This window comes from Eumetopias jubatus, unplaced genomic scaffold (genome assembly GCF_037043125.1).
Source record: "Eumetopias jubatus isolate StellerSeaLion01/CBP00866 unplaced genomic scaffold, mEumJub1_p1.0 scaffold_5, whole genome shotgun sequence".
NCBI lineage: Eukaryota > Metazoa > Chordata > Mammalia > Carnivora > Otariidae > Eumetopias > Eumetopias jubatus.
In genome coordinates, this window is record NW_028274811.1 from 104,387,507 (window position 1) to 104,412,157 (window position 24,651).

At 44.2% G+C, this 24,651-nt stretch overlaps 1 protein-coding gene across 1 annotated transcript; it reads left to right on the top strand.

The window, feature by feature from the left end:
* The first annotated feature begins 13,942 nt into the window (after positions 1-13,942).
* IL12B (interleukin 12B) lies at positions 13,943-23,987 on the top strand. Its single transcript, XM_028106661.1, has 7 exons — positions 13,943-14,030; positions 17,482-17,757; positions 18,270-18,387; positions 19,882-20,099; positions 21,502-21,659; positions 23,259-23,390; positions 23,906-23,987. The coding sequence occupies exons 1-6, from the start codon at positions 13,943-13,945 to the stop codon at positions 23,388-23,390; spliced, it is 990 nt and encodes a 329-aa protein (XP_027962462.1). The 3' UTR covers positions 23,906-23,987.
* Positions 23,988-24,651: the final 664 nt, after the last annotated feature.

Consider the following 24,651-nt stretch of genomic DNA (forward strand, 5'->3'; position numbering starts at 1 on the left):
CGTCCCTTCAGCTCCTCAGACACATGCAGCGCTCTCTCATTATGGGGACTTCTTGCTTGCTCTTACCCTGGTTCACTTTCAGGTCCCATCTTAAATGCCACCTCATCAGACAGGCCTCCCCTGACCTACTGCAGCACCGTCTCCCTGCTGTTCCATCCCACTCACCATTCATTTCCTTCATAGTATTTTTGTCCTCTGCACATACACATTTACCTCCGATGGGGCAGAGTCTGTCTGTTTGCTCACAGCTGTGTCCACAGAACTTAGCACAGTGCCTGGTACCTAATTGTCATTCGAGAAGTGACTATGAGGTAAACAAATGCCAGAATTTTAACTGTCAAGCCCAAAGCATTCAAAAGGCTTTTCTGGAAAACAGCCCTTCACATAAAAACATGGGCCAGTTCTATCAGCAGCCCAGGGCAGAGGTCTCCGGTCCAGGGTGGTAGCTGAGCTCATGAATCCCAGACACTCATTCTGTCTCTACCTCCAGGGTCTTTGCCTAAAAAAGGGTTGTTATGAGGACTAACTATAAAGCTTTTAATTGGTGTCTGGCAAGAAACAAATGTTCTAAATAAAAGGTAGCTGCCATTACAAGGACAGCACTCAAGAACTCCTCAATGATGCCCACCTATCATTCTTAGGGGAAGTTTCTGCCTCAGAAACTGATGGGTCCAAATGACTCTTGCTCATTTTGGAATACACGGATCACTGCAAAAGTTGATACATGGGCAATCAATTCCCAGACTCATCGGTATCCCTTGCTCAACTCATGATTGGAACCACAACTTGGACTATCCAATTGGATGACAGAAATGGAGAGTATTTGCTGGATTGCTGCTCATTTGTCTAGATGTGGCCTGCACTATGGCACCAAACACTGAGTGTGTTTGCTTGATCCTCCCAACCCTTTGCTTACTTCCTCTTAACCAGCCCTCTTCATCTTCTAGGCTTATATGTAAGCCCAGTGCACCCTGATACCTGTCCAGTGGTACCTGGGGAGTTCATACTCACAGAGTGAAAGGCTGTGTGGCTCCCTCCCCTTTGCAGTGGGAGGAAGCATGAGTGCCGTCTCCATCCATTCATACCAGATTGCTGTTGCACTCTCCTTTCTGAGACTTCTGTCCTCCAGTCTCTCCCCACCTGGCCCTCATATCTGGATGCATCATTCTCAAAAACCACTGGAATCACATCTCCTCCTCCCCTCCTATTTCCCACATATCAGAAAACCATTTATTCCTCTGACCTCCTATATATGGCTTGGCTGAGGATAATGCCTTTCCTGCTAACCTGAGTTGCCCTCACTTTGTAAGCATAATGTAGGCTGGTCGTGCATGACAGATGGTACTGATGGACTCGAACATGGGCCGTGTCTCAATCTCAGCTTCTCTACTTACTAGCTACATTTTCTTTGGCAAGTTAACTTCACATCTATGAGCCTCAGTTTTCTCACCTGTAAAGTGGGCAGGACAGTACCTACCTCATAGTTTTGTTGCATCCTAGATGGGAAAACACACGTGAAACACAGCATGGTACCTGGTAGACAGAAGCACACTCAAAAATGTTCAGTCTTATTGTTTCTCATGCAAACTCCTCGTTCTTCAGGTCTCAGCTTAGACATCACCTCTGCTGGGAAGCCTTCCGTGACTACCACCCCAAAGACAAGTAAAATTCTAAAGCACCCTGTGATGATCATCATCGTAAGATATGTCACACTGCAGTGTCATTGCCTCTGGGTTCTTTGGTGGCCCTCTAGGATCCGTGAGAGCATCACAGCAGGGGACAGTGTTCCTACTACTACACTGCCATAGCATCTGGCATAGAGAAGGCGCTCAGTAACATGACAGGTGGTCAAATGAAAAGTAACTAAACAAACAAAGGCAAAATCATTATTAAAGCTTTGCTGTTAGGTGACCTATTAATTGCTCCATTGTAGGACCAGAAACTCACCTGTCAGCCAACCACATTCCCCTTTTTTTTAAAAGATTTTATTTATTTATTTGAGAGAGGGAATGAGATAGAGAGAGCATGAGAGGGGGGAGGGTCAGAGGGAGAAGCAGACTCCCTGCTAAGCAGGGAGCCCAATGCGGGACTTGATCCCGGGACTCCAGGATCATGACCTGAGCCAAAGGCAGTCGCTTAACCAACTGAGCCACCCAGGAACCCCCACATTCCCTTTTTATATTATTTAATTTTAATGACAGTTGCCATCTATTGATCCACCTTCTACACGAAATGTAATTTGATCCTTCTATGTACTCTCTGAGGTGGGCACTACCAGTGGTCCCCTCTTCCTCAGATGAGGAAACTGAGGTTCAGAATGTTGAAGGAGTTTGCCCAAGATCATCTATCTGGCAGAACAGAACAGAGACCAAAACTCAAGACTGGTCAACGACAGCGTCTGTTCACTGTGCTGCTTCTTGCTAGCACTGAGGATGCTGCTCCTCCTTTTGCTAAATTTCTCTGGCCTTCCAGAGACTACAGAGTGGCATTTCGTTATCCGTGGTGCTTATGTCACAAACACGATAATGCCTTAGGCATAAATTAGTTTGGCAACTAACCGCCCAGGACCTAGCCACATTTTCACCTTGCCATTATTTAACTTTCATGCCTTATCAGTTCTCCCCAAACAGAGTGGAGCTTGTCGGAGGCAGTGCCGAAGTCATACAATTCTATCTCCTATGGTCTCCTATGATCTAAAGGAACATTTCTCACCTGTTCAAAAACATAAATAAAATTGTTTCTATTTGGTTGTTACATATTCATGTAAAATGACTGAAAGATCATCACCAAATGTGATGGGTAAGTTCGGACAGCCTGCCCAGGATCTGTGATATAAACAATTTTCACACTGGGGAGTCCAGAAGGCACCTAAAGAAGACAGACTTAATAACACTTAATAACCTTTGTACTATTTGATTTCTTTTAACGAGGGGCGTGAGTTATTTTTTAAAAGTACCATCAAAAATAAATAAAGGTATATCGATAAGTAGATAGGATTTTCAAAGCCAAAACTTGGAGAGAAAATGACAGGGCAGGAGACCAAGGTCGATAGCTACCTTCCAGGGCAGATCTCCAGAGCAAGATACAAAAAAAGCCCAGATGAATATAACTTCCTAATGAACGGAGAGTCCCAAATCAATCAGCAGTCACAGTGGGAGATGTTCCAAATCTCAGGCTCTGATTTTTGGTCAAGCTACTTCCTGTCTAGAGAATTCCATGCTCCAAGGAATTCCAGCAGCTGGAATATGCTTTATTGAATGGTGATTTAACAATTTACCCTACAAATGCAGGGGGGGGGCAGTTGATACGTAATAATCGTCTTTTGGTTTGGGTTGATGTGGAAAGGGGTCCCCTTTGGTAGTACTTCACCCCAGAAGCTTGCCCTCTCCACCTTGGATCCACCCTGCCGTGTTCTACCTGTCTCAGGTGACAGCAATACCAGACAGTGTTCCCACTTCTTTCTTAACAGAAGCATTTAAAGACCTCAGGGGTCCTACAGCCCAGGACACACCCACTTCCTTCCGGATGTCTGCACACCCATTCCTTTCACTGGGATTAACATAAATTTGCCCTTAGAGGGAGACGAACCACGAGAGACGATGGACTCTGAAAAACAAACTGAGGGTTCTAGAGGGGAGGCGGGTGGGGGGATGGGTTAGCCTGGTGATGGGTATTAAAGAGGGCACGTTCTGCAGGAGCACTGGGTGTTATGCACAAACAATGAATCATGGAACACTACATCACAAACTAATGATGTAATGCATGGTGATTAACATAACAATAAAAAATTTAAAGAAAAAAAATTGCCCTAAGAAAGGAAGAGAAAAAGATTTCCATATGCAAATGAAAACATCCATGACAAAGTGGAGCTCTTGCCTTCCTCAGCAAGTCAGTCCGGTCTAGCCGGCAAAGAAGCCCACGTGGGGGATGAACTTGAGCAGTGATGACATCTGACCTACTGCCTTCAGAGCACAGGCCCAGATGGAAGGATGACTTTCTAGAAATGTGACTGGACTCATTGTTGAAGGGGAAGAGGTTGGTGAAAACATCTCAGCCCCTTTAAAAAAGAAGCTGACGTTAGGGATCTTTTACAAAGCGTTAAAACAAAAAATGTATATTTGAAGGACACTTGAAAAACTGAATGAGATTACTTCAGGCTGTCCCCTGCCTCCAAGAAACACCATACATGACAGAGGCCCCTCCGTCACCACCCAGAAAGTCTAGCGCTTCAGCAGTGACGCAGCAATTTTCATCCCAGGAGCACCTTCAATTATATGAAGTAAATGTGGATCATGAGCTAAACTAGGACTATCTGGCTCTAGAACGCAAATTCCTAACCACTACCTACTCTTGCCTTTCTTGTGTGCTTTGTTCGTGTCTTTTTTCAATGACATTTTTTTTCTGAATAGAAAAGTAATCCAAGTTCATGATAGGCATTTTGGAAAATTGAGGAAATCATAAAGAAGAAACCAAAAATCATCTACAATCATGCCACTCAGACAGTCACTGTTAAAATTGTGGCCACAGAACCCCAGGTCTTTTTTCTTTGTCTCTCTTTCCTTCCCATCCCCCGCCCCAGTCTTTTTTCTTAGCACACATCTCCCACGAGGGTGGGAGCTACTTCCCATGCCCCTGAACTAGAAGTGTCCCTTCAAAAGCTACTAATCATTTGGGAGAAGAACACTTGGACTTGAGTGATAGCTACATAATTGTATCTCTTCACTTCGTTGACAGCCCTAGCCACTTGGGCTCACCTAACAGATATATTTGACTCTCAGTTGCCTACCTGGGTTCTGATGAAGGAAAAACGTTAGGATTTGAAGCCAACGGCCAAGAAAGAATTCTTGTGACGTCTTTGGTGCAAAACGTGGTTTTATTAAAGCAAGGGGACAAGACCCGTGGGCAGAGAGAGCCACACTGGGGTCATGAGAAGTGGCCCATTATATACTTTCAAGTTGGGAGGGGGTTAGGGATAGTATAAGTCTCCAAGGAATTTTGGAAGCAAGCTTTCCAGGACCTTGAGGGGGCTGGCTATTGTTGGGGAAAGGTCATTTATTAACGTCTAATAAAACCTTAGTCATGAGACCCTTCCGATGTGTATCAGTGGGCCGTATGCTTGGGGGATGATTACCAACAAGTACCTTGGGGGGGGGTAGAGATAAAGGAAGTTTCCAAAGGAATTTTTATATTTTTTAAACATTTTTAAAGATTTTATGTATTTATTTGAGAGAGAACAAGCAAGAGATCAAGAGCACAAGCAGAGGGAGAAGCAGGATCCCCGCTGAGCAGGGAGCCCAGTGATGTGGGAAACAAAGGCAGAAGAAAAATTATTAAATTTCCTTATTACCTACAGTTGACAAGATCCTGAAACAGGCAGAGTGACATTCCTCTAGGGACTCAACTGCCTCGATGTTAATACTTTGCTAAGGGCAAAAGGCAATCCTAGCCTGACCACCTCCCAACCCCACTGACACCAGGATCCTGTGAGTCTACTTTAACATATAGAAATTCCTTTGGAAACTTCCTTTATCTCTAAACACCCCCAAGATACATGTTGGTAATCATCCCCCAAGCATACGGCCCACTGATATACATCTGAAGGGTCTCATGACTAAGGTTTTATTAGATGGTAATAAATGACTTTTCCTAGCAACAGCTAGCCCCCTCAAGGTCCTGGAAACCCTGCTTCCAAAATTCCTTAGAGACTTACACTATCCCTAACCCCCCCCAACGTGAAAGTATATAATGGGCCACTCCTCAGGACCCCAGTGCGGCTCTCTCTGCCCACGGGTCCTGTTCCCGTGCTTTCATAAAATCAATGAAGTCTTTGCACCAAAGACGTCTCAAGAATTCTTTCTTGGCCATCGGCTTCGAACCCTAATAACATCTTTCCTACAACACCAGGACTCCAGGATGATATGTTAAAGTAAACTCGCAGGACTCTGGGGGTTGGGCTAAGATTGCCTTTTGACCTTAGCAAAGTATTAACATCAAGGCAGCTGAGTTCCTAGAAAATGTCATTCTTCCTGTTTCAAGGACTTGTCAATGGGCTGTAGATAGTAAGGAAATTCAATAATTTTTCTTCTGACTTTGGTTCCCACATCAGTTTCCACCTAGTTGGAATATCCATTCCCTGGGATATTGATCCTCTCCACAGCGCAGGGCAAACCCAACTTGTCTAAAACCTGACTTTGATTGTAAGCCCACTCTCCTTCTCAGTGATCAGTTTATAGGTCACCAGGGAGATGAGAAGAATATGAGGACTTCTGGGACAAATTCTTTGCTCCTAAGAAAGACACAAAGACAAAAATGGTCTTTTATTATCTTAAATGCTATCCTGTGTGGATTAATGCCTGGAATTGCAAAGCTATTTTGGGAGATTGAGAAAAGCTCGCTGGAGAGTAATGCCCAAAGCACCTTAACTGATCCAGACAGAATATGCTAGGAGATCTCTAGCAAGACATAAGAAACCACGAGACACAAAATACAGTCGTAAGAGCAATTTACAGAAAAATATGTATAGTATGGTCCCATTTCTATAGCCAGATAGATATAAATACATAGAAAAGGGTTGGGAGTGGACTCCAGAAGAATATACACCAAAATATTGGCCATGGTGACCTCTGAAGTCATGTGAACCAGGGCTTCAGCTTTTTATTCTATATATATTTGTATTGTTTGAAGTTTTTATAGTAGCATGCGTGCATGTCTTGCTTGCATAATTTTTTTAACATTTTTAATTTTAAGAAGCATATGTGACTTCCCCTTTATTTGGGCAACTTGTATTAGAAGCTCAGAGCATTCTTTAAAAAAAAAGGTTTTGTGGTCAAAAAGTTCTTCAAGTTATTTTCAGTTTCTAGGGGGATCCTCTTCATCTTACGGGCTCAGCGTGCCTGCTATTAGTCAGTGGACATTCCTTTCCCATAGGAAGAACCACAGGGAGATCACAGGTTTGGTTCTGTTTGCTTAGGGCCAGGATGTGGATTGTGAAGTGAGACAAGGTGATAAACCTCTTCTGTGAAATCAGGACAAACAGCATTTGGCTGACATTATAGGAGTGTTGGCTGGCCTTGTGAGGATTCAGAGATAAGAACAGCCAAGGATGTGTCTCCGGGCAATGGGGCACCCGAGGTGTGCAGAGTGTCTCAAAGGGCAGGCCCCAGCCCCCACATCAGAATCACCTGCAAGCTTGTTAAAACGCAGGTTCCTGGGGCGCCTGGGTGGCTCAGTCATTAAGTGTCTGCCTTTGGCTCAGGTCATGATCTCAGGGTCCTGGGATCGAGCCCCGCATCGGGCTCCCTGCTCTGCAAGAAGCCTACTTCTCCCTCTCCCACTCCCCCTGCTTGTGTTCCCTCTCTCGCTGCATCTCTATCTCTGTCAAATAAATAAATAAAATCTTAAAAAAAAATAAAATAAAATGCAGTTTCCTGAGCCCTGTCCCTGATCTACTGACTAATAATCTCTGAAGGTAGGGCCTGAGAACCTGAATTCTTTATTACCTGAAAGAACTACTTTCTCTGGATAAACTGGACTCATCAAAATAGTCCTATGGGGCCCGATGTGGGGCTCTCTGCTCAGCGGGGAGCCTGCTTCTCCTTCTTCCTCTGTCTGCCGCTTCCCCTGCTTGTACGCTCTCTCTCTCTGTGTGTGTCAAATAAATAAAATCTTTTTTTAAAAAAAATAGTCCTATGGGGCAGAAATGGGGCAAAGGCAGTTTCTTCTTTCTCATCCTGGTTATCTGTATGCTCAGAGCCAAATGAGGGGCTCAGCTGGAGCCACCAGGTTTCCTGGCATGAGGACTATCAGGAGCTCTATTTCTGGCTCCTCATATTAATTCTGTCACTCAACTTCTGTGTCCCCTAGCAAGCTACCAAAGTCTTCCTGGGACAGGCAGAATCAATCAATCAATCAATAAAGCAGCCATTTATTAAGCACTTAACCAGGATGCTGTGCTAAGCGCATTACATCTGACCTCCTTTAATCTCACAACAAACCTAAGATCAGGTACTATTATTAATCCCATTTTACAGACGTGGAAACTGAGGCTTAGAGAAGTTAAGTAATGTGCACAGCAGGGGCTGGAATTCAGGTCTCTAACACCAGAGTCCATGCTCTTAAACATCTACAGCTACTTGTCCGTGGTGTAGGTGAAGAGTGGCCGCCCCACCCTTTTCACACAGGACTGGACCTGCAATCTGAGTGGAAAGGGGGATGAGGGCTTACCTTAAACCTTCTTTTCCATAACTAGCACACTATTTTTACTTAGATTTTATGTTCAAATCAGTTTTTTCTTGTCACAGAAGGGCTCACCTATAGTGATGCAGCCACCATAAATGAATTAGTAAAACTATTGCACGTCGGTTTTATAAGAAGTTTTCCGTTCAGTAAGCTTTGATGATTTGTTGGGGGTAATAAATATATTTTTACAGAAAGAACCCTTGCCAAGTTGATACATATTTTAATCTATGGATGTGTGTGTGTGAGTGTGTATGTGTAGCATATAACAACGAAAATCAAACTGTGGAAAGGTCCCTTCCCCATCATCGTCTAGCTATATTCCTCAGAGATGCCCATCGTACAAAGCAAAAGTGCTCTCAGACACACACACACACACACACACACACACACACACACACACACACACACACGGTATCATACAACCAAAATACAATGCAACTTACTTTGTTCATATCTACAAATGTCTTGGATACAGGACGCTTTGCTTTGTTAATTTGAGAAGAACTTCTGTTTCACTTGAAGCCTACAAGGCAGAGGAGAGGGGAGAAGGCGCTCTGAGCTGGAGGTAATGTCTCCGCCCAAGCCAGAGCACCAGGTCGGATAACCAGTGGGACTGCCAAGTCAGCAGCACCCGCCCTCTCTGGATGGGACAAGCGGAGGGAGGAAGTGTGCGCTTGGGAAGCTCGGCTGCTCTCGCCCGGGTTTCCAGCCCCCTCTCCCCTCCCCCCGCAGAAACTACAAGGAAAGTTAGCATGGGAATCTGCGCCCCACCTGAAACTCTGCGGGGACCCCGGAACTTCCCACACGGCGGGGACAAGGGACCGCGCGCGGTTACGGAGATGTCGGCGGCAGGAGTGAGTTCCTGGGTCCCAGGTGCCTCGCAGCAGCGCCCTCTTTCGGCAGCTCTGGGTACGGCCGCATCTGTAGGCTTGTCCTCGATGTAGGTGTTCACGCTAGTGTTTATTTGCCGTTCCTGTGCAGAGCGGGAGGCGTGGGGGAGGGGTGTCTAATCCTGTGTTCACCTTTCACCCCTCTTAATAATGTTAAACTCTGCTAGGAATTTCTAGTTAATTCTGCTAACTCTGTGCATCGGTATAGAGCTCCTAGGGCCATAGTTTTGTGTGCAAATGAGTGTGAGGTTATCTGGGTGCCCAAGGGGATGTGCCTTGAGTGTGTCATGGTTGTCTATATGCTTGACTGTGGATATTTCACTTTCTGTCCCCACCTGTCCGTGACCAAGCACCTATGAGCATCGGTTGTGCCCCTACATATTTGTGTCTTATTGCTAATACACACATTTTTATCATCTTCCCAGGGCTGTGTCTGTATGAATGTGCAAGGGTGTGTGTGGTGCATGAAGCACAGTGGGTGATAATGGTATGTTTCTGAAATCCAGATGTTAAAGGAATAATGTAGTGGAGGGGGACCCCAACTATACTAAATCCTTTGCCGTTCATCTCATTTTCTTTGACTTTAGGATCCTGAACCATAGAATTTGCTTTTGGACCCTCTAGCATACAATTGCTTGATCTTGACCTGAACCTGGCCTCCTGAGTGTCTCCTTGGCCTTCCTTCTCCAGTCTGTGGAGCCCAGGGTGGCTGCCTGCTGCAGGCTCTAAACACATTGGCCATGATGTTAATCCAAAGAAGTGAGCAGCCCATCTTCTTCCTTTTTCCCCACCCAAAATTTATTTCCTCTTAGTTCATTACCTGGGATTTTGATGCCTGTGTTCCCTCAGCATTATTGATACACATGGGGAAAAAAAAAAAGGAACTTCTTGAAATTCCCCTAGAAGGTTTTGAGACTTGTTTTCAGTGTTGCAACTTGAACAAGTCAGTTTCTAGTTGAAGTTTCCATCAGAAAGCTTGGTAGGAGTGGGGTATATAAGCTCCAGTAGCAATAGCAGCAATAGCAGAAGAAACAACGGTTTCAGATCCAGCGAACACTGGGGCCGGGCCAGAAGCAAGGTAAGCACGTCCTTAGCCCCTGCCAGCCCTCGGCAGGCCTGCAGGCTCGCGGGGTAGAGGGGTAAAGGCTTCTGAGGGCTCCCCGCGCCTGGCATGGTGGAGTGGGTGGATTTCTGGAGGCATTCCTGGTGACTTACCTGCTGGGACACGAGCCAAAAGTCAGTCCTTTGGGAACTGATGTAGAAAGTATTCCTTTTAAAAGTCAACTAATAAATGATTGTACACCGAGTTCTGTGAATGAAGGCACATTTTATAGAAAGGTTTGTTTTGTCTTGTTTGAAAGCAGTACGTACATAAAAGTATGTTCCTCAATATTAATGCCCATCGGTTAAATTGTATAATGTGAGTGGTGCTTCCCTGAGTACTGTCAACTTTTTTCAAAGTTGTTCATTCATTAAGTCAGAATGAATTCAATAAACAATTGAGTTATACTTACACCTCATAATTGAAAGGTGCAGAGCATCCTTGCTCCCATGTTTATGTTGGGTTCAATAGTCAGTTGGGATAATCAACCAGAGTGAAAGTTGGGTTATTCAGATTTTTTGGATTAGCTAATTTTGGTGGTACTTTAAAAATAAAAAGCAACTGCAGTGTTTAAAAGTACTTTCTGAAGGGTTTTTAAATCTGCAAGGAGGAAAAAAAGATTATACTGCACTGGTGCCTTATAGTTGCCCAGATACATTGTGTGCGATAATTTTCATGTTAAAAAAAATAATGATCAGGTTAAAATATTTTAACCAAGAGATTACCAAACCCCAGCTGATGGCCTGCTTTTCTCAAATAAGGAATTTCAAGATATTAGAAAGAATTTGGACAACCTCTTAGTGTTCATTTTACTGGGATCTGAGATTTTATGGTTTCTGTACGTTCATTCATTCATTCTTCTAATAATTAATGAAATCCCTCTATGCTAGAGTACTGATGCTAAACTCTGGGGGGTATAGTGTGGAATAAGAAAGACATGATCCCTGCCATCAGAGAGTTCAGTGTGGCAAGGAAGACTAACATAAAGAAGTAACTATATTATATTGCTGTGTGTGTGTGTGTGTGTGTGTGTGTGTGTGTGTGTATTGCAATTGTAGTAAGTGCTATGAATGGGACTCAGGAAGAGCAAATAGCCAAGAGTCCTGACTTCCTCTGGGCACCCTGGATACTTTACCTGAATTCTTTCACTAACTCCTCACCACAACAGGATGCCCATTTTACAGGTTGAGTGTGAGGCTTGAAGAAATCAAGTGACTTGCCTAGAGTCATATAACTAATCAGTGGCAGAGCTGGGGCCCTTTGAATGTGCTACCCATGCCTGGTGTGACTATGTCTTTTTATTTTAAATAATACTTTTTTAAATTAAAAAGCGACAAACGAGATAAAACTTGGAAAAGAAATGCCCCTCAAGTGTCATGGGCGTGTGTTGGTACCAGCATTAGGGAGTGTAACCATACCACAGGACCTGGGGTCCCTGTGTTCCATATACAAGGATTTCAAGCATTTAGAAAACCTACAAAATTACATGGAAAAAATGTTTAATCCTCAAGACTCTCAAACTTAGCATGCCAAGGAAATGTGGGCTGTGGAGTATAGCTCTCCAGTATCCACTGATCTGGAGAGCAACAGGGTAACTCCATGCTACCCCCCATTTTGGATTCCCTGGGTTGGATTAAGAGAATGACCCACCACCCCCTCCACTCCCAGCCAGGGTTCCAGGGTTTATAATGTGGGTGTTACTAAAATGCAAGTTGTTTCTTAGAATCGTCACCAGGGCTCCCTTGACCCTGAAGTGCAGTTCACCTGAAATTCTCAAACACATCTAAGGCCCCAGGAGGAAGTGCTAGACACAGAGGCAAAGGGAAAACCCCAGCCTTAGGAGAGAGCAAAAGAATCACCGGGAGATGCCAGGAATCTCTTGTTATTTCCTTTCCCAGAGTGCCGGCATCTGGGCTTTACAAGCCTGTGTAATTGCAATACCTCTAGGGCATTTCCCTATAGCTCGGCACTTTTTGGTCTAGCATTGTATACAAAACAGACATATCAAATTTTTCCTTTATCTCTTCCCCTTGGTGCAAGCTGACATGTTGTTGTTTGCCTTCTACAAGATGTCATCTCATTGCATTGTCTCAACAACCCTCTGAGATGGGTATCACATCCATTTTATAGATGAGGAGACTGAGGTTCAGAGATCATTTGAGCAACATCACACAGCTAGTGAGTGGAGGAACCAGATTCAAGCCCACGTCGGCCTGACTCTCTGAGCCTGTGAATGTCTTAACTGATGCCCTGTGGCAACCAGTCTTTTGCCACAGTCATAACCTGGACAAATTAATAGACGTGCTTGTGGAAGCATCAGGGACAGAGTGCTGACTCGACAGGAAGGCCAGATCTGGTCCTGTCTCTGCCACTCACAGCCTTTGTAATCTAAGGGAGTAAAGTGTGGGGCAAGGTTCTCCTAGGTTAGCAGTGGTCCTAACAAAGCTGTGATTTGTCAATATTCAGTCACCCCAGCCAAGGGATGCTCATTTTTAAGGTATTGACCAAAAATTTTGAGTCTTATTCTTTGTATGATTTATTCAGTGGTCTCTGAGCACATGTTCCTGCTCAGAGAATGTTGGTGCTCTCTGAGATGGATGGAGGTGTTTCAGAATGAAATTAAATAATAATCTTCACTATCTAATTTAGAAATAGGGTACAATTTTCACATTCTAAATATTTGCACAAACCCTGGACACTAATGTAGATTGAGTTTTACTATAAGATGGTAGCTGATTGGGCACAAAATGAGGCATTTCACTTTTCATAGTGGGTATATCAAGATTTTATGGTCTTCTCCCATAGAACATCTTGATTTTCAGAGCTGTGGGCCCCCAACATGGGTGAAACCAAAGCTTCTCAAAGTGTGGTCCTTGGACCAGCAACATCAGCTTCACCTGGAAACTTTTAAGAAACGCAGATTCTGAGGCCCCACCTCCCACCACCCCCAGATTCAGCCATCTGTGTTTTAACAAGGTTTCCAGGTTACACTGCTGTGCACTCAAGTTTGAGAATCACTGGTGTCATTGTGTAGGAGCAAGTAACCTTTGAGTTTTGAGCAATTATCGTCTAAACACGGAGAGAAACTCAACCTGGCTACCAGATCGTTGCCATAATTTGGAAGATCGCCTCTGCTTATCCCCTACCCCACTACCACCCCAAGTCCTTTACCCCCAGGTGTCAATGCACATACTACCTTGGGTACAGTGATACGAGGTATAGCTGGTCTCCCCAACTGGAGGGTAGGCGCTTAACACACGAACTTCATAAATATTTGTTGAATGAAAGTGTTTGCTCTTAGAAGGCAGAATTCAGGCCAAAATCCTTTTTTTTTTTTTTTAACTCCCAGTGACTCTAGCCCAGAGCCCTTTACCTAGTAAGTACCAAGTACATCACTGCTGAATGTTGATCCAGACAAGTCATGTTCTTTCTCTGAGTCCTGAGTTTCTCAGCTTAAAAATAAGAGGATTCTATCAGAGGGCTGATCCCCTTCAGCTCCAGATGGTCTGTGGTTCTCTCTTTGGAGATATTCTTAGCCAGAGACTGGCACCGGGCTCCTGTAATTCATGTAGTATTACTCTGATAGTGCAGACAAGAAAGAGAAAAATCAAGATGAAAAACAATGTACATAGAATGAATATGGTTTGCAAAGCAACTGAATAATTACTGACATCATATCTTCTCTTCTCCTCTCTTTCTCCCCGTCCTGCAGATGCATCCTCAGCAGCTGGTCGTCTCTTGGTTTTCCCTGGTTTTGCTGCCATCTCCCCTCATGGCCATATGGGAACTGGAGAAAAATGGTAACCAGGCTCTCCTTCTCTGTGGCGGCCCCGAAATCTAAGCCAGGACTTATCAGGCGGGCCCTGGGGGGAAATCAGACCGAAAGGGGCAACCAGGCCTTGGGGGGTTCCTAGTGAGTGCCATCACTGGGAAAATGCAGGCCGTCTGTCCTTCCTTCACCCATGAGGGCATCTATGTCGTTTGGCTTTCATACTAGGGGCCAGAGTAGGAGCTTTTTGTGGAATGTGATAGGAAAGGTTATATGGACTTCACAAGTATTACTAAAAACCAGCTGTATCATACAATGAAAATTCCAAAGTGAAGGCTTTGGAAGGATTAAGAACTACGTTCTCTCATCCCCCCTCTACCGCACAATATCGCTCCCCCCGAGCACCAAGAGGACTCACCCCTTACCAAGCACTTTGGGGGAAGCATAGGATTTAGACTCACGTTGACTTGGGCTCAAAGGCTGACTCTGTTAGGTGACTTTGAGCTGGGTCACCTCTAAGGCTGGGTTTCCTCAACTGTGAACTAGGGATTACACCTACGACACAGATGATTGAATATTAGTGAATGCAGGAGACAACTCAACACCTGTGAAGTGAGGGAGTAAATGTTAGCCAGGATTGTTTTGGTTGTTTGAAATGATGCCTCTGATGATTCAAAAGAAACTGTTTATAATCCCAATGATTGATAAAAATTACTAGTAGAATAATAGAATAGGTAGGTATTAGTAAAATCAGGGGTTCCTCTATCCTATTTTCTCACACACAGTAAATAATGTATTAACTGATGGTTAGCTGTTCCTGAAAGATCTGCAAATGTTTCTCATGGAAGCCAACATAATGTTGGCAATTACTATCTGTAATTGTATCCTGGTAATAATAGTTAATATTTGTTGAGCACAGTATTTCATTTAATTCTCACAACAACCTTGTGACATAGGAACAGTCTGTATCCCATTTTATGGATGTTGCAAATAGAGGCTACAGAGATTAAGTAACTTCCCCAGTTTGACAGCCCTGGGAAGGATGGAACAGGGGACTTGATCCCAATCCTGTCTCACTTCAAAGCCTGTGCATTTAAGTATTTGAAGAAGGTTTTAACAAGAAGGACATGAAGTAATTGTTCCCTACATGCTTGGAACACAGGAGGAAATAGGCATAAGTTAGAGTGAAGACATTTCAGCTGATGATCAGAAATAATCTGTTGATAGGAGAGTACCACATTAGAAAATGGATAGATGGTTAAATGTCTGCCTTCGGCTCAGGTCAGGATCCCAGGGTTCTGGGATCGAGTGCCGCATCAGGCTCCCTGATCCTTGGGAGCCTGCTTCTCTCTCTCTCTCTCTCTCTGTCTCTCATGAATAAATAAATAAAATCTTTAAAAAAAAAAAAGAAAATGGATACCTGAAAGAATTTTTGGACTATCCCTCCATTCTTAATCATTTTGGGAAGGCAACAATCCAGCTATCTCCCTTCTGCCCAAGGAGAGTTTTGAGAGTTTTAGACCCTCCCTTGAGCAAAGGTGAAGGCCTGAGCCAGATAATTATGCCAGATCCCTTCCAACGCTGGGATTTTTGGTGAGCTCAGGAAGCTTGGCCCTTGCATAGTAAACCCCGAAGTTACTTCTAATTTGGTAAACCACAGAAATTCCAGGAAGTCAATGTGAGAAACAGAGGGCAGACGACTTTGGAGGCAAGATGAGGAGATGAAGCCAAGCACTAGGTTCTGGAGGCTCTTCCTTAGGCTCCCTCTTGCAGTTGTTGTCCCCCGCCCTTGGGTAAGGGTCTTCTAGGCCTTCTGAGTCTTAGTTGTGACAGGAAAGATAGCCTTGCTGTTCAGTTGCTGGTGGAACAAAGAAAACTAGAGAAAGCCAAAGGAGCCATGCGGTTTTATGTCAGCATGGCTAATCATTTCCAAAGAGTTGGGTCTCAAATGCTTTTTACCTCATGTCTTTGTTGCCCATTCAGTAGTTATAAATGCCTCTGGTCTAAGAACTTTCTGGATGCCAACAATAAGCGTCACCGTTTATAGAGCATTTAAGGGCACTGTGTTAAGCTGTTGGATGAATTCGCTTGTATCATCCATGTCTCGACCTGCTGAAGCAAGCACTAATATTTTGTTCATTTTAAAAATGATGACATCGAAGCTTAGAGTAATTGAATGTCTTGCCTAAGGCCACAGGCAAGTGTAAGATATAGAGCTGAATCTAAACTCAGACCTATGTGACTCCAGAATCCAGGCTCTTAAACAGTGTGGCTCTCAAACTTGAGAGGGCATCAGAATCATCTGGAGAGCATAAAAACCAGATCATCGGCCCCATCCCAAAGTTCCTGATTCGACAACTCAGATTTTGCTTTTCCCGCAGTTTCCTAGGTGTTGCTGCTGATGGTGGTTCAGTGATCAGGCTTGGGGCACCATTACATTAAATGACTCTAGTTCATTAGTAAGTGATGCATGCATGAATGAAGCTGGGATGTGATGCACTCATTGCAGTACTCTCCTAGGCCATTCCTCAAGTGCCAGTTTAGATACTCAGGTTAGAGATCCAATGCCAAGCCAACAAGGCAGAAGGCCTGAGATTTAGCTCTTATGCTTCTAACTTGGTATAAGCTTGCTTAGCCTCTTGGTTTTGGCATGCTCCTCGATGAAATGGGAAGACCAGGATCTACTGAACTGCTTCATAAGAGTGTAAAACTGTTTTAAAAAAATAGAATGAAAATCTCCATGGGTGAATTAATTTATATAGTAGGAACTAAATCCTCAAATGCCCATGGAAAATTATAGGGCAGTTTCTCTGTGCAGTCATTGGACCAAACTTTGGTATGTGAATAACAATAACCAACACTAAAAAATTAAAAAAAAAAAACAATAGCCAACACTGAGTTTACAATGGTAAGCACCATGCTAAGTACTTTATATGTTTTTTTTTTTAATTTAATCCTCATAGCCAAACCTATGACATAGATGCTATTATTATCATTTTACAGACAAGGAAACTGAGGCTCATGGTGATTTACTACCTTGTTCCAAATCCCCTAGCCAGTTAGTGGGGACAGGATCTCAGTGTTGGTCAGTCTTCCTTGACATCTCTGTGCCCTGCCTTATTCTCCATGTAACTGCAATTATACTGGAAGGTTCTTCTCGCCACCAGGCCTTTGGTAAAGAGTTTTGTGCTGTTCACATTTTTCGATTATATCAAGGCCTTCCCCATCTGCCAGAGAATCGGAGGTTAATTATTAAGAATAGGCTGCCAGTTAATGACTCGATGGCAGCTATAAAACTCTTTGCTTATCTCTTCACGACCTTAAACCCAAGTAGGGCTCAGTGACCTGAGATCAATCATCTCAGCATTTGCTGTCACGAGCAAGGCTGTGCTCTGCAGTGCAAATGCACGGGTGGCTCATAAAACCCAGTGCTGGGGTTCCTGGAGCTTACAGTCCAGTTCTCCACTCCCTGTGCTCTCCAGTTTATGTTGTAGAGTTGGATTGGCACCTGGACGCACCCGGAGAAATGGTGGTCCTCACCTGCCATACCCCTGAAGAAGATGACATCACCTGGACCGCGGACCAGAGCAGTGAAGTCTTAGGTTCTGGTAAAACTCTGACCATCCAAGTCAAAGAATTTGGAGATGCTGGCCGGTATACTTGTCATAAAGGAGGCAAGGTTCTGAGCCATTCACTCCTGCTGATTCACAAAAAGGAAGATGGAATTTGGTCCACTGATATCTTGAAGGAACAGAAAGGTAATTCTATTTGCTCAGAGGATGTCAATTTTCTCTTTTGCTCCATAAGAAATAAATTTAAAAATGTAAAAGGTTAAGACATGACTAGTGATATCAAATCCCTTACTGAAACCACCCAGCCCCTATGTTTTCCTTTGCTTTCTTAGAAGCTTTGGGTACCATCCAAATCTGTGAGAGATTTTCACGGTTGGTTTTCCTGAAGTTCTTTTTAAATGGCTAATGGAAATTAACCAACGTGTATAGTGCATAACTCAGCACGGGGCGGCCACCTTGAAAAATTTAATGCTTCCCTCTGATGTGTTAGGTGCATAGTATACTCTGCAGAATCAGCAACCTATTGAGACATTCTCAGTCCTCGCTGAACTGCCTATCAGGGGAGCAGCATCATTTTCCAAGGGAATACATGGAAGATCTTCACTCCTGTATGGATTGGTGGCCTATGGTTCAACACATTTAAGATCTATCTGAAAGAAAACATGCAAATATTGAATTTTTGTTGTTTTCAAATCCAGAATCCAAAAATAAGTTCTTTCTAAAATGTGAGGCAAAGAATTATTCTGGACATTTCACCTGCTGGTGGCTGACGGCAATCAGTACTGACTTGAAATTCAGTGTCAAGAGCAGCAGAGGGTAAGTGAAACCATTCTGATTTCTCAGTATTTTGCTAGAACTATTTCATTAAGAAAATAAGGGCAACCTCGCCATGGCCTATCAGTTAATGATAAGGGAGAAAACAAAGTCAAACCTATATTTTTTCAATGCCCTCTCTTGCCTAAATTGGGGAAAGAACATGGAGATTTAAGCTAATCACCTGAACAAATGTGTGGGTTAGAACAGGATATTATTGGGGCCTGAGCATAGCCTCTGCTGTGTTTGAACCCACTCACCCAGATTGCCTGGCAATGCTTCGTTAAGGCTCATAGCACCACGGGGAGGGATAAAAGGAGAAATCGAAGCTACAAATGACTTGCCGAAATTGCACCTTGAGATGAAAATAGAAACAAGAGCTCCAGCGCATAGATCTTGAAAGCCCTGAAGCCAACTCCAAAATCCTGAGGCTTCTAGAAATTTTCCCAGAGCCAGCTCAACTCCTTTTCCTTCTGCCGACACCACTAATCTGAAGTTCATTGTTTGTCCGATGCACTTGGACTTCCCCTAAGAAACCAGTTTCCATGGATACTGAACCTATGTTAGCAGGTCTGTGTGACTTCCCTCCCTCACCATCCAGGTTCCTGAACAAGGCAGGGCGACAGAGCAAACCCCAGGTGATCAGCCTGGCCTAGCCACCATGTAACTGAGTACACGAACCTCTGGGGTCTCCCTCTTCCGTCTTGAAAATGAAAATGGTTACTAAAGGAATGCTTATACAAATGCACAGAGACACAGATACCAGTGTTCATTGTGATGTTTTTGGTAATCAGCAGGGGAAAAGTTAAATAAAGTGCAGCGCCTTATCCTCCAGCTTAACATGCCGCCATCAAAATGGATAACCCAGTCTGTGTGGTCTGTCATGGAGCGCTTCCCATATGTTCAGAGAGGGAAGAGATGGTTATAAACCACACATATATATAGTTGGGTCCTATTTAATGAAAAATAAAATCGTTGTGAGTATATATATATACAGGCAAAATATGTGTGTTTCCATATATACATGTGGATATATGATTGCTTTGAATATTCACAGACAAAGGTCTGGAGGGATATGACAAGCTCTGAATAGTATTTCTATTTGGGGAGTGAGATTAGAGTTAAAAAAGGCACACACATTTCATTTATACACATTTTTATCTTTTTAATTTTTTACAATTAGCACGTATCGATTTTGTCATTACAATGGGAAAAATGAATTTAAAATTTTAATGAGGAGATTTAACCAAGGGCTCTGGATCTAAACATTTCTGGATTCATTTAGGCCAGAGGCACGGACATGCAGTGTTGTCTCTAAATATTTGTACCACCTCTTGTGGCAAAGCTTGTTCTCCTGGGGAGGGCAGCTTCTTGGCCCCTGTGGAGAGATCAAACCCGTTGGAGAAATTGTGTCCTCAGATGGCTGTCTGGCTCCAGCCACTGGGAACTGACCCACGAATGGGTGAGACACGAGGTAATGTCTGTCTTTGATTTCAGCTTCTCTGACCCCCAAGGGGTGACATGTGGAGCAGTGACACTCTCAGCAGAGAGGGTCAGAGTGGACAACAGGGATTATAAGAAGTACACCGTGGAGTGTCAGGAGGGCAGCACCTGCCCCGCGGCCGAGGAGAGCCTACCCATCGAGGTCGTGGTGGGTGCCATTCACAAGCTCAAGTATGAAAACTACACCAGCAGCTTCTTCATCAGGGACATCAGTGAGTCCTCTTAATTATATGTGCTTCATAAAGATAAATGCCATTTGTCACATGTTCACAATGCCCCATGCACCAAGGTAAGGGGTTTATGTGCCTTGTCTCCTTTATTCTGTCCCCCACCCCGAAAAGAGTACGATGTAGGTACTATTCTCTGCATTTGAAGGAAGAGAAAATCGAATCTCAGACAGATTAAGTAAGTTGCCCCGGATCTCACAGCTAGCAACTCAGACCCAGTTCTGCCCCATTGGAAAAAGCAGGCTCTTGGCTACCCTTCTATCTGCTGTCCAGGCAGCTTCTGTGGTGAATCCAGGAGGACCCCCTCAGGCATAGTATTTATATTCAGAACCAAGTTTTCCCTACTAATTGTAGTTATTCCCAGTCAGGCTTTCTCTAGCATTTGAAAAAAAAAAAAAAAACTTCATTATTGGAATATAAGCCCCTCCAAAATGGACATCTGTTTTTTTTAATCAGAAGATGGAGATTTTGCCATTTGTCACTTCCTTTGCCATTTGTCCATTGAACGTTCATCATGAAATGAAATTCATAGAACCACAGGACTTGCTCGAGCATTTGTGGAGAAATTACTCTTGGCAGGTGGGTGGGGGGAGTTTGGGTTTACATAGGATAGCCAGGGAAGGTCTCTCTGAGGTGATATTTAGCTGAGTTCTGAAGGAAAGAAGATGTCAGTTGTGTTAAGAACAGAGAGAAAAATATCTGAAAAGCATCTACTGGGAGCCATGGTCTTTGGGCTTTGGACATTCCATAGAATGTCTCCTCTGCCCTCATCTAGGCAAAGGTGTGCTACTTGAGGACAGAGTCTTTGTGGTACTCGCTGCTCTATCTTCCAGTAGCTGGCACATAGCTGGTGCTCACTCTGCACATATTGAATGAATGAATGAGCAGAGAGACAATCTGACTTCAACTACCGCCAGACCCCATGAAAAGACAACAGAAATAGTACTAGGTGGAAAATCTCTCATCTCATCCCTAGCCAGAGGCTCAGCTCAGGTCCAAGTTTGGTGCCAAGAGGGGTACGGAGCACAGGAGGGTGGTCCTTCCCCACCTAGCCCAGATTCAAGAGTCTGGTTGTCTCTACGGAATTTCTTCTGAGCACGACGCCAAGACGGTTCCACTGCTGGGACTCATCGGCTTGTGCAGGGATGAGAAGGATTCCGAGCCTCTCTCAGGTTCAGCCAGAGAGGAGGGGACACTGGCGAGGACACCAGCGTGAGCACGAGCAGCAGGGGGGCCTCATGTCTGCCAACCAGGTGCCAGGGAAGTTAAGCAACTGTCCTAGGGACTCACGGCTGGTCAAAGGGGAAAATGGGATCAGAAGCCAGAACTACCTTACACCAAAGCCCCCTGAGGAAAATAAAGGGTGTTTCTTTATCTTCTTCCACAGTCAAACCGGACCCGCCCATGAACCTGCAGCTGAAACCACTACCAAACTCTCGGCATGTGGAGGTCAGCTGGGAATACCCTGACACCTGGAGCACCCCGCATTCCTACTTCTCCCTGACATTCTGCATACAGGGCCAGGGCAAGAACAATAGGGAAAAGGTAAGAGATGATATATACCCAGAGCCATATACCCAGGTTTCTGCAGGCCCACATCTAGGAGACGAGTGATGATAACAGTAGCTAACATCTATTGAGCACTTTCTCCTTGCCTCAGACTGCTTTAAGGGTTTTACATGGATAGCTCACTTAATCCTTAACATAACCCTACAAAGGCAAGTGGTATTATCATCAACACTTCACTGGGGAAGACAGTGAAGCTCAGAGAGGTTAAAGGACTTGCCCAAAGTTACCCAGCTAGGAACGGCCAGAACCAGGAAACCAGTCTGGTGGACACAAATTCCACGTACCTAAGCACGCTGCCTCCTCCAGTATGGGTGGTTATTAATTCTTGTGCTCAGAATTGGTCCTCACATAGGAAATCTGGGCTCCAGGGGTCTCAAATCATTATTGTTTCAAGTTAGTGAGTATAATGAATGATAGAACATGCGTGCTATGTCTCACCCAAAATGGGTAATTGCCAGCTGTCCCACATATCGTGAAATGATTTTGAGCAGAATGTTAGTGCTTACAGAGGCTAAGACAATGGCTTTCAAACTTTCCTGCCTTGCCATCATAATCCCAAGGTCCAGAAGGCACTTTTATAAAGCCCAACACTCCTGGGGCCCCGGTTTTTGAAATCACTGGATAAAGGCCTTATTCAGGATGGTGTTTAGCATTTGGTAGAAATTCTGCCATTCAGTCACTCCCTGAGAATTTATTTTTGTAGGGGGGAAGGGCTATTCTGGAGTAAACTTTACCTAAATACTATTTAAAATCTTGATATGTATCTTCCCTACATAAGATTTATATCATTAATAAGTAATATTTACTGAACACTTTCTACTGATTAAAGACTTGGCCAAGAGTTTTACGTGAGGATTACCTTTAACATTTCCACATCTATGAGATGGGAATAATTATTTTCCCTCTTTTTATAAAGGATGAAACTGAGACACAGAGCCCAAAGCATTTTCCTGTGGTCACACAGCTAAAAGTTAACAATCCCTGGATTTCAGCACGTTTTCTTTTCTTTATTTTTTTTTTAAGATTTTATTTTATTTATTTGACAGAGAGACAGTGAGAACAGGAGCACAAGCAGGGGAGTGGGCAGAGGGAGAAGCAGGCTTCCGGCTGAGCAGGGAGCCCGATGCGGGGCTTGATCCCAAGACCCTGGGATCCTGACCTGAGCCGAAGGCAGACCACTGAGCCACCCAGGCGCCCCTTCAGCACGTTTTCTGATAAAAGGACCAGGATATAGTATTTCAGAATATCCAGGGGACAGCTAGAACATATCTGCCTTTGTCCCACCATCAGGCTAGTACAGGGGTGAGTGTGCACGGGGCCTTCAGGCAAGGCAGCTCTTCTAGAAAGATGAAAGCTGGACCAAACCATCTCTCCCTCTGGGCTGAAATAGAAAAGCTGCATCTGTATTTAGAGCTTCTATCGATAGGTGGCGCAAGTTCTACACAACTCCAGTGTTTATTTGCTACTGTGGTGCCCCAAAACCAAGGTGTGCTTATTTGGGGAGATCAAGCTTTGCAGAAATACGCCCAGCCCCTCTTGTGACTGCATTGCCAATGACTTCCCTCTCCTTTGCAGAAAGAGAGACTCTGCGTGGACAAAACCTCAGCCAAGGTCACGTGCCACAAGGATGCCAAGATCCGCGTGCAAGCCCGAGACCGCTACTATAGCTCCTTCTGGAGTGACTGGGCATCTGTGTCCTGCAGTTAGGTGAGCAGGCCCACAAAGCCCAGCCCACACCTGAACACTCAGTGTCCCCGGGTGCTGGGCAGTGGTGGGGGGCAGTGCGGGAGAAGAAAGGAGAGATAGGGTGCCTGGCTCACAGTCACCAGAGTCAGAAAGATACCTTTGTTCATTAAACAGATATTATTTGATGCCCATGGTGTTCTGGGCACTATGCTGGGTACAGAGATACTGCAGTAAAGAAAACAGGCGTAGGTCCTGCCCTCCTGGAGGAGACGGCAAAGAAGGGGGAGAGGGGAGAGGTAGCTACGAGTCAGAGCAAGAATAGCTCGCAAGCTGTTTTCAGGAGTTAGAACATTATCCTGGGCACCTGGGGGTAGGGGGAGGACATCAGAGGCAACCAAATCCTAGGCCACATAAGGACAGGCTGGACCCTTCTGACATGGAATCCCCAAACCCAATTGCCCCAGTCATGTGTCCTGTGAAATAAGGGTTTGCTGCCGCATTTCTAATTCACAGAAACTGTTGGCCTTCTTTTTCAGGTTCCAATCTCAGGATGAAACCTTGGAGGGAAAGTGGAAGATATTATGCAGAATTTTCTAAAGACTCAATAGAATAGGCCCCCAAAGTTATTCTCTACCTAATTTGCTTTTTGTAAAGGATCATTATCATGTTTTTGCAGTATTTTTACATTTACAGGCCAAATGGCCACTGAAACAATCAGCTATTTTATTTATAGATTTTCCAGCTAGCAGGTTGCCACTGACCTTAATGCTATTTAAATATTTAAGTAATTTATGTATTTATTAATTTATTATTTTTATTGAACACTTGTGTGCCAAGATGTATTGTATGTTTCATACTCTCAGGACCTGATTTGTTAAGGAAGAGGCCCTATTACGCAAAATGTGAATTTATGTGTTATTTACACTGGAAACTTCTCAAGCGAGACTGCAGGTGTATGGGTTTTACGACAACCACTGAGAACACAATGTTCTGATGCCAGCACCGTAATATATTTGTGATGGATGAGAACACAGAAAGTAGTTAAATAGAGGCATGGAGACATGAATCCATTTGAGAAGGTTCTGAAGATGGAGATGTCAGTTCCTGTATCCATGAAGACTTCCTTGAGGTGGTGTTGATAAAGCAATTCAGGGCCACCTACCTGTACTTCTAAGCAAGTTTAGTTTTGGGAATGCCTGAATTTAGAAAGGGCTAAAAAAATAACTGAAGTTGAAATTCAGCTTCAGCCACCCTGGCAGTCCCTACTCCCATCTATCTGTAA